The following is a 10,767-nucleotide window of genomic DNA, read 5'->3' on the forward strand; positions in this document are numbered from 1 at the left end:
CACAAAAAACCTACAAACTTTTAGACCAGTGATTCTCAATTTTTCCAGATAAGACCTTAAACTGGCATTCGACTACAGACTTATAATAAAAAAGGAATCCGCTCTTCGTTTAAAATGTACATTTTAAAGTTCTAAAGCTGCTGTGCTGAATCTTTTCTCAGCCTCTTCTCTTAACCTTCTCTTTAAGGGAAACTAGTTCTGGTGTGTAATTTCTATTAGAATATCATATAATACAGATGTGTACTTGAGTCTTTTGAGGTTTTCAACAGAGAAGACGCTAAAATCTGAAGTTCTGTACTAACCAGGTTCCTCAGCTGATGAGAAACACAGAGTCAGGAGCAGCAGCAGAGCAGGTCCAGCGAGGCCCTTCATCCTCGAAGCTAAACCACTGCAGGTTCACAGCAGAGACGAGTGCGTGGAGTTAAAAATGGTAGTGGGCGGGGGTGCTGTGTCTGCGTGCGGAGGAAACAATATCAACGTTTCCATTCTCTCGTTACCACATTATTTTTCAACTGTTTCTTTTCTCTCTTTTTTTACACTTTTATTTAATGTTTCATTTCTTTTATTATTATTTTTTAAGATTTTATGTATGCTGACTAAACAGAACATCAATTCATATCCATGAATACAGAAAAAAAAACTGGAAGGACATTAACAGATGTTTACAAGTAAACCTCATCAAAATGTTAGCAAAGACAACAAAACTCACTTCCATCCAGGTAGATTCCATCTCTTAACACTGAACACAGACCAGGACAGCTCAGTTATGATCTCAGACAGATTATGATATTTATTTAACATTCATATATAATTTACTTGATTTTATTGTTCTACTCAAGTTGATTATTTCTTTCTTTTATTTAATATTTTCTCTTTGGAGCATTAATTTGCAGGAAATAGCCAACAGAAGTAAATAAACTGGCTGTAAAGGGATGAATGTGGTCAGCAACAATACTCAGACTGACTGTGGCAGCCAGCTCAGGATAGATTTCAGTTAAAGGGCGAAAAGCAAAGATTCCTCAGACCAGCTCGGACTGTTAACACAAGGCAGATTTTGATGCCGACCATCTGAGATGGACCTGGTTGTGTTGGTCAACAGGAGACTGACGGAGTTCATCCAGTCGTTACTGGATCTATTTCTGCTGCTAAGAAAACAAGAAGGTGTTAGAAGGTTTTTATTTCCATCTGTGGTTTCAGTCCCTGACTGTCAACTGTGAATGAAGACAGCTCCCCTGTGTGGAGAAGCTAAATATCTGAAACATTTCAATTATCATTTTAAGCAACAAGCGTCTTTATTGATTTGTTTCTAGTTTATGGAACGTGATTGTTGCCGTTAGTAGACTTTTGTTTGCACTAATTAATGAAGCACAAGAACATGAAACAACATCCACAAAGAGGCAAGGCAGCTTTGTTGAGTGTTTCACAGACTACAGTTATAGAAAAGAAAAGAATTGCAGTATTGTCATCATATGTCACATAATGAAGTTACAGATGCTGCTCCCCTGTGCTCAATTAAAAAATAGAGATTTACTATGAAAGGGTGAAGACTAAAGGTAGAAAAAGTAAAACTGTTGTGTAACTGAATTTAAAGTTAAGATGGCATAAGTGCAGAAATTAGGAGCAAAGAATTAAATATTTCAAATGATTTAAAATCAAGCTTAGCAGTGATTATCGATTCACTGTTACACTGCTTTTTGTTCAACGCATCACTTCCTGTGAGGATTCATTTCCAAATAATTTCATCTCTGATCAGCTCACGTACTTTGTCCATTTTTGGGTGTATTTTCAGCACTCGTCATCAGATATGAGCGCAATACTTAATGTTATCTGTGGTAACTGATGAAGCAGTTTGTTGGATTGCATCATGATTACTCAGTTTAATATGCGAAGATGTTCCCACGTACAGCGAAGAAGAAGCTGGCGGCTGAATTAGACAGACAATCTGTTGCATCGAAGAGGATCAGCTGCAGGAACGATGGAGACAGGAAACTATGTCAACTCACCAAATCTGAGCAGGACGAATCAAGAAGGTCAGAATATCTCAGGTAAAGTTGGTTTTGTTTTTTTCTGATTTATTGTGCAACATTTTGGTGTGTCCCTGTAGTTTTTTTTTTTTTTTACTTCAAGCAGTCTTTCATAACTTTTTTTATTTGCAAATTGCTCGAATTGTTCTCATTTATAATTAAAGATAGAAAATAGCAGATTAACATATTCAGAACCTTGAATTTGGTGAAAATGTTCCTGTGCCTATTAAAAAAAAAAAAAAAAACATGAGAGAAAGTTTAAATAAACTCTTTGGTACTTTGAAGCTGTGTCAAGAAAACCAAGATTTACCTTTTTTTCCTAATATTATCTCAATGTCTTACTAAATCTCTTGGAAAAGTCACTTCCTCTTTGTTTCAAGGATTTCTTCTGTGAAACTCACTCCAGTCTGATTCATTATTTTGTGCAGTTCCCTAAAATGTGTGCCAGTAAATCACAAAAAGAATGTGCAATATTAAAAGTAAAAATTAGATGAGTCAGTCTGAAAACAAGAAATGATAACTACAACAACACTTTTTTTTTGTCTACCTATAGAAAGATCTAAACTGTACAGACCGATCTTGATTAGCTTTGGCCTGCTGTGCATCATCCAGTCTGCTCTCAATGTTTGTTTGCGGCTTCAGGCAGGTGAGTATCGGAGTTAACTGTCCACATCACACCGCAGAAACTAAAATGAGAGAATTCAGAAAGTAAAACACTCCACGGACAAATGAAATCCTGTTTTAAAGTCAAAAAGTCTGATTATCTTCTTCAACTTGCTGAGATGATGTTAAAAAAAGAATAATGGTAAATTATATTGATATGAAATTATATGATGCTGAAGGTTGCCACATGTAATTTGTTTAAACTGTGCTCAAACTGAAAAAAGTATAAATAAGTTGGAGTTTATGATTTATGGTTTTACTTTGTTTTGTGCAGATCATTTTACTGTGACTCACAGTGTCAAAGAGAATGAGGGCTCTCTGAATTACTGTGACGTCATCTTCTCTGTTTCTGTCCCTCTAGATTCTTTTTCTAACACACTCAATGAGATGAGGATGAGCAGAACCAACATGACAGCTTTCAATGTGGATTTAAATGTAACACAACTGGAGAAAGAAATCACAGAAATGAAGGCCATTAACAAGTTCCTGAGAGGAAATATAACCCTCTTCAAGAAAAAAGTGTCCAAACTGAGAAAACAGATAGGACAGCTTCATGTAGGTTAGTCTTTTTTACTATATTTCTTTATGCAGAATATTAAAGCTGCTGACATTTTGATTATTTTGTTGTTTTTTTTTTTTTTGTACGTACGTCCTTGTCCTCTGCTGTCTTATTTTCATCTTTTCTCCATTCCTGACTTATCTAAGTTGTCCTGTTTTGTCTTTGACCTATCATGCTTTCTGCATTTCTTTTGTCTTGTCCCTTTCATATGTCCTGTCTTATCTTGTCCTTTCCTGACTTGTCCATTTTTCTTTCTCCTTACGTCATTCCTTCACGTATCATCCCGTTTTGCTTCCTCTCTCGTCCCGTGCTGTGCCTTGTTTTCCACCTCTTCCTGTAAGCTGCCTTGTCCCGTCCATCTTCTAATCCTGATGTCTTGTGTCTTTTTCTCTTTCCTCTACATCCACAAACACCTCAGGCTGTCCCTCCGGCTGGTTGGCCCATCAGTCCAGCTGCTATCAGCTGTCCCCGACCACAGACACCTGGGAAAATGCCAGACAGGACTGTGAGCGCAAAGAGGCCTCCTTGGTGATTCTGGATGATTACAGAGAGGAGGTTTTTATCTGTCTATATCCAACATCCTGTGTTTCCCTGGCAGGCAGATGAAACATGTAGCAAACATGCTCCATCCATCCTGGATGAAGAGAAACTCTTCATGGGAATGTTGTTGTTTTAAATGTTTTGATTTAAAAAAAAAAAAAAAAAAAATCCTATTTGAAAAATAACTGCAAAGTTACACAGTTGATGAGCATCCAGGATGAATGAACACTCTACAACTTAATTCTTCACAAAACTCATCATCCAAAGAAACATCCAGCATTTACATTAAGCATATCTAATTTACTGGCTGGTTAGCTGCTGGATGCACCCATTTTGGTTTCAGTTGTCCAGGACTGACAAACTATCTATGGAGGAAAGCGGCTATAGCTACATTTAAGTTTCCTGTTACAGGCTAATTTTCAATCTAGAAAACTTCCTGTTACCTCCAGAAAATGAGATGTTCGTGCTCAAATTAAATCTGTTTAAATCTGTTTTAACCAAACTATGTTTAAGTTCTCCATTAAAGGCACACCTTCAACTGAATACATTCCCATTGATTCCCATGGAAGCTTTCCAATTTTGGAGATTCCCAGAATTTTGCAGCCCTGCTAATGAACCGTTTCACCTTCGTTTGCTTTCCAACAGAAGTTTGTCCGTTTATTGGGAGGTGTCAAATTCTGGATCAGCTTCAGTCATGCAAACGGGCAGAACTCATTGAGCTGCAAACAGCCACTGAACCAGTAAGGATTTCAAACGCACAACACAACACACACTTTAACAACGTCATAGCATTATTGTGAAGCTTGTTCTGTATCCAGCCCACATTTACCTGCAGATATCTGCTGACTCAGGTGACTTTGGGACTTGGGTATTTGTATGTTTGGGGTCTTAAGTCTGTATGATGTTGTGTCATATACAACATATGTATGACAACAACATATACTGACAATATTAGATTTTTTTTTTTCTGACATTAAAACAATCTTGGACTCTTTCAATATGATGGACGAGCAGCTTTATGAATCCTTACATGGGTGCCATGAAATAAAAAAAACAAACAAAAAACTTTTCTCCCACCGAAGAATGTTCAAAACATTTTTAACCTCAGCTTGAATTTGGATTTGACTGTGAGGTGTAAAGTGTGAAGGATTTTTGGGAGAGCAGCATCCCATGACGCACTGTGTGATGGCACATACACATGCAACTGTTTGGCAATCAGTTAAACAATGTTTCGTGTTGTTTTAGGATTCCACCTAAGGACTCTTTGGACAGCAAAGACTGCGCTATTATTGAAGGAGGAGATTTGTGCTTACTATCTTTGTCCTTCCAGAGCTGTGATGAGTTTTACTACTGGATGTGTGAGAAGGCGCGTACATTTATTTGATTAGCACAACAACCATGTCTATATAAAATGATTTATGTATTTCATTCATTATATTTTATACATATTTATTATATATTTTATCTCTGGTGGTGATTTTTAGTAGCTCTTATTTACTGTACGTGTTCTTCTTTTTATTCTGCTTTTCTATTCGCTGTCCACTTGCTGCTGAAACAAGGCAAATTTCCCCATTGTGGGACAAATGAAGCAGTATCTTATCTTATGTATTTATGTTTACTCTTGTTGTTTGCTGATTTGTTGTCAGTGTGCTGCCTCTCCCAGACATCACAACGATGATTCTTCTCTGATAAAACTATTTGTGTTAATGTTCTTGTTCTAGTAGATATCAGTGGCTGCTGTTACATTCATGAAAGTGATAAATATTTTTGAATATCTCCGTAAATTTTTTTTTTTCAAATAATATACCAACCTTTTTTGACCACTAGAGGGCATTATTTTATCGTTTTTGCACTTTTCCCCCCATCCATTTCAATAAAATGTATTTCTCTAACTATGAATAAAAGAGATATTTCATGTTAATTCCTTAACAGTTCAACCTTTGTGACAACATGGAAATGAAGTCACCTCTGAACTTAAAACATTTCAGCTTTTGGGAGAAAAACTTGTATTTTTTTGAGTCTGCCAAGTCTTAAATTTGGGTTTGAAGTTGTATGTATTTTTTTCAGAAGATAGTAAGTATTACAACACGTTACGGTCAATCTGATCACTGTATTATATGATAAATTAACGTTAAGATATTCATGAGCGAGTAAAAGAAGTTGGTGCCAGATTGTGTTATGGTTTCATCCCATAACTTTTAAAATTACCTGTCTAATGTCACAGTTCTTTTTCCTTTAATTTATTTCATGAAAACCCCTTCAGACAAAACAACACAGAAAACAGGGAAGTAACACGCAGACAGAAGTGACTCTGCATACAGTAAATGATACAACTAAAAGATAACACAAAAGAAAACAAGAAGACTGTGTGTGATATTTGTTAGTCACCTAAAAACATTTGTCAGAAAACATGCCGGGAAGCTTTAATGACTGTGGAGCTCGTAGTGTTGAAGAGCACATTCCAAATACGATGTAGAGAAGTCCCCACCTCAGTTCTACATTTCCAACACAGATTGTGTTGAATTATTTTTAAACATAGCAGCACTCAACATAATATTTTGAAATTTTTCAGTTGTGAGTATTTAAGTTTTGGCAAAGAACCATCCCACCTTCTGACCCAGTAAACATCAGATGGCTCTATTTTGGAACGTTATTGTAAAGAACGAGTCGTGCACATAAATCACTGAAAATATAAAAATAAGATAACACTCATTAAGGCGTGTATGCTTTCAGATTTATTTATTTTTTATCACAAATAATATTCATTTAGTGTATTTGTGGCTGTTTTGAAGCTCTCAGACTTTGATGGACGGTAAGTTGATATTGAAGCCACACGTGTCTTTCTCTTCCATGTCATGTATAACCACTGTACGCTGACAGCTGTTGTCAGATCTGCTGTGACCTCTGACCTCCTTCATTTACAGAACCGGTGTGACCCTGAAGTTAAACGTGAGAGCACACGGAGCATCGGCCGCATCCTGAGTTCGTGAGCCGTCTCCTGAAAGAACAACGTGTCCCAGTTCATCATCCGGCCGTCAGGAAGCAGAGAGGAAGGTCGAAGGAGGTCAGCTGCTCGGCCTCACATCAAAGTCTCTCCTGCTTCCATGTTGTTACATAACGCCCAGAGCTTCAACGCAGTCCGGCCCAGTGTAGGAGTGATGGGGCCTTTTTAAAAAAAAAAAAACAACAAAAAAACACACATGTAGTTTAATTTTCCTTCAGCCTGTAGATTCTAAGAAACATTTTTCAACAGGAGGAAACAGTAAAAATCTGCTGGGAACTACCTTCATCTCCACTTAGTGCTCTAGTGAGTATTTAGGGCAGCAGGATGGTGTGTTGTGGGTCCAAAGAAACAGCGTTGTGTGTTTTTGGTGACGAAGAAACACGTCATGTAGTGTTTGATAGTGATAAGATTTATATATGTTTGACTGAGGCCTCGTCGATGATAAGAAAACTAGAAAATCTGAGAAATGATCCTTTAAAGAAGCTTTCAAACAGGCCATCTGTTTTTGTGTTGGACTCCACAAATCAGCCATATTCTTAGCTGGAACACGCACAGAGGTTAGTGCGTTATTGTGTGCGTGTTACAAAAACAATTAGAATAAAAAACAGTGAACAGGTAATGTTAGGCGCAAGTAACGAGAGAATCAAGAGAAATGTAGAGAAGTTAAAGTAAAAGTATCCCCTCAAAATGATGCTCAAGTAAAGTAAAAATACTCAAAAACTATGCTAAGTTAGTGTTAGAGAGATAAACACGCTCAGTAATGCTCATATCAATCTGCTCCTCATATTTTGGCGGATTGCATTTCATGTCTTTCAGTTTTAATCCATCCATCCGTCCATCTTCGTCTGCTTATCCGAGGTCTGTTTGTGGGGATAGCAACTTCAGCAGGGAGCTCTGACTGGGGGATCCCAAGGCGTTCCCAAACCAGAGTGGAGGTGTAATCTCTGCACCTGGTCCTGTTTATTTCCATTTGACAAAATCATTTTTTACCAAAATCTCTTTCCTTTTAATCTGGTCCCCCTTATTAAACAATAAAACAGGATTATTTATCACGACAGGACTGAACTTCGTGTCCAGTCCCAGCAAGTCCACACGAGCGTTGGAAAGTTTCAGATATCTTGGGAAACTGCATAACAGAGACATGATGGTATAAGATGAATAAATGCTTCATAATGTATATTTATACCTTATAGATGTTATAATGACTGGACAGTGATTAAATGATGAGTAATGTGGATAGTTGAATGTGGATTCTGAGTCGTAGATGAATTATGTCAGTGAAGTGCGGCATCACTTCGGAATAAAATCCTCTTTATCTGAGCCAAAACATGACGGAAACGTCTCATTTAGGCTTTTTGTCTGCTCTGATTACAGCACAGTGCCGAACCATCTGGAATAATGCATGGAGTCAGAATGTATTTTCACTCCCTGGTGCTTCCTGTTGACGCCGGAGGAACCTGCTGCATGAAGCCTGCACATCAACAGCTAGCAGACAGTCGGCGGAGGAGTTCAGCTGTTTGCTGAGGTAAGATTCACAGATGGACACAAACAAATCCTGCTGACGTTGGCTTTTCTCAAAACAACCCCCCACCCAAAGAAAATCTGATCTCCATCAGGCTTTCAAGAACTGGAATCTGAGGTTTAGTTGCCACTGTAATTGCTTTGTACCTTTAATTTTATATTTCGTGAAGGTTGGAGATGGATTATGTTCCCAGTTGTCTGTCCTGTGCACATTTCACTGCCAAATCCCAAAAGACTTCCTGCAGATGGAGTACCCAATGAATTATGGTGACGGTTATGTCAGAGTTGGACCTGAGGTTTAGGAGCAGGGAGAGGAAACTGCAGTCTGTTTCTTCCTTTATTATATATATGTATAAAAAAAAGAAAGCTTTTGACATATCCTGTTATTCAGACAAATGGCCTGCAGCCTGAGGAGACAGAGAACATGCTGACAGGACTCTGGATGTCCTTCAGGGTCCGCAGAGCTGAGGAAAGGTGCGGGTCCGAATATGTCAGCAGATCTCGGTCCAGATGTTGGCGAATGACTGAACACACATTAAAGTATTTTAGGAGGTCACTCTCAACATGTATCGATGTTTCATAAACCACAAATCAAGTGTTTTGCTTTTTTTATTTCCACGTTGCAGTGAAGGATCAACAGGACAGATGATATTTTCCCTTTTTTCTATTCCTGCACATACATCAAAATGTATACTGTGACATTTTTTGCTCTTTTCCTTTTCTAAATTAATCTCAGACAATGTTTACACTCGGACTTGTGGGTTTTTGTGTCTTCGTTTAAAACTTTCTATATTCTTTAAATCTAAAAATCTGATTGACCCAAAATTTTTATTTCCACCTGGTTTTTAAACCTTGACCTGAATTATGTTTCATTTATTCTAATTTAAATACACTAAAGAGTCTGAAAACATTAGTGACATCAATCTGAAAACTGCACAACAGCATTTAGATAAATCACACACTGACAAGAACAAAAGAGCGCTTTACTTCGGTTCTGTTGTTTTGTTTACTTTTCATTTACAAACCCAAACAATTTCAATGAATGCCAATTTTTACTCATCTTCAATAGTTCTGTCTGAGCATTACAAAAATTAAAAACCACTTCTGGCTGACTGATGTGAAGATCCAACACAATAAAAAAAAAAATTCCCACACTGCATGTTAAGGTTGCTGAGTTTAATGTTTCCTCTCGTTGTTAATCTGATTGTTTTTTTGTGTTTGGCTATGTGTAATGCCACCGCAGGCCTCTCTGTGCTTCTTCCTCTGGTGAGCAGGATGTATGAAAACAAAAGATGTGAGCGTTGATGTCGACTCTGTCCGTCCATCTATGTGTCTGACACGAGCTTCATTTAGACAGCAGGCCTCCAGAAAAATCAGTTCAAATGTAAAATGCTGCTGAATGCAGAGCAGTCCGAGGTTGGAGAGGTTTTTATCGTGGATGTTAGTTAGCTTGTTGACAAAAATGATGAGCATGTTCAGTTGTTTGGCACTAAAACGGGAACAGGGACGATGATTAGAAACCTAACTGGTCTCAGTTCAGAGACGGAGTCAACTTTTACTCTTAAAGCGTCTTAGAAGGAACTGATTAAATTATTGTTGAAACAGAAATTCTTCTTGGAAACATCTGCTGCTGCCACAGAAATTAATAAACACAAAGTCTCATTCAGGAAAAACTTGAAAGGAGCTGAAATTAGCAGGCTGAATCTGATTTAGGCAGAAATTAGTATGTGTTTAATTTGTTTTGATGAACACGACACAGCAAGCTCATGAACTAATCAGAGGTTTCATCTATTCAGCACATTAAACTAATAAATAAAACGCTTTGCTGCTTCACAGCTGTCATCTGCTGCATTTAGACACGGAAGAAGTCTGGAATTAAACCATTTACATTCATCGTGCTACATCTTGTTTGTCAGTCTGCTTTCTAATGAGAGAAGATGATATGAGAAGATGCATTCAAAGAAAAAGATTCTGACGTGTCTCCGAGAAGAAATGAATCAGATGTGCTTGTTCTCTGTGTGTCGCGGTCAATCTCATTTTACAGCCGGACTGAGAAAAGCTTCTGGAGAGGATCGAACCCAGGCCTGGGACCTTCTGTGCGGCCTTTGCATGCCGTTCCTTGTGGTTCCCTTTGGTGACCTCCTTGAGTTGCGGATGTGAGTGTAAATGGTTGAACCAAATGGCAGCTCCAGGCCCAGAATCCAGAATCCCAGACAGTCCAGGTCAATGTTCAGGTCTCACTGAGTATCTGTTCACTTCCAGCAGGATAATGTGTCGTGTTCAGCGGCCTCCTGAATCAGCAGCAGATCTTTGGGATCTGGTTGGACGGGTGTTTCCAGGTTTTAGATGTTCTATGTTAATGATAAGAAGATGTATCTGTAGCTTTACGTTTGAGTTCTTCTCTCAGGCTTCTCTCCGCTCAGTCAGACAATCAGAGGAGAGAATCTGAACCTGGA

General features: G+C 38.1%; 1 protein-coding gene across 1 annotated transcript; it reads left to right on the forward strand.

Moving 5' to 3' along the window:
- The first annotated feature begins 1,744 nt into the window (after positions 1-1,744).
- On the forward strand, positions 1,745-5,564 carry LOC115045513 (C-type lectin domain family 12 member B-like). The gene is made up of 6 exons (XM_029505247.1): positions 1,745-2,045; positions 2,578-2,670; positions 3,049-3,246; positions 3,665-3,801; positions 4,432-4,526; positions 5,032-5,564. Exons 1-6 carry the CDS (start codon positions 1,976-1,978, stop codon positions 5,168-5,170), a joined length of 732 nt encoding a protein of 243 aa, XP_029361107.1. The 5' UTR covers positions 1,745-1,975; the 3' UTR covers positions 5,171-5,564.
- The last annotated feature ends 5,203 nt before the right edge of the window (positions 5,565-10,767 follow it).

This window comes from Echeneis naucrates, chromosome 6, assembly GCF_900963305.1.
Source record: "Echeneis naucrates chromosome 6, fEcheNa1.1, whole genome shotgun sequence".
Taxonomy (NCBI): domain Eukaryota; kingdom Metazoa; phylum Chordata; class Actinopteri; order Carangiformes; family Echeneidae; genus Echeneis; species Echeneis naucrates.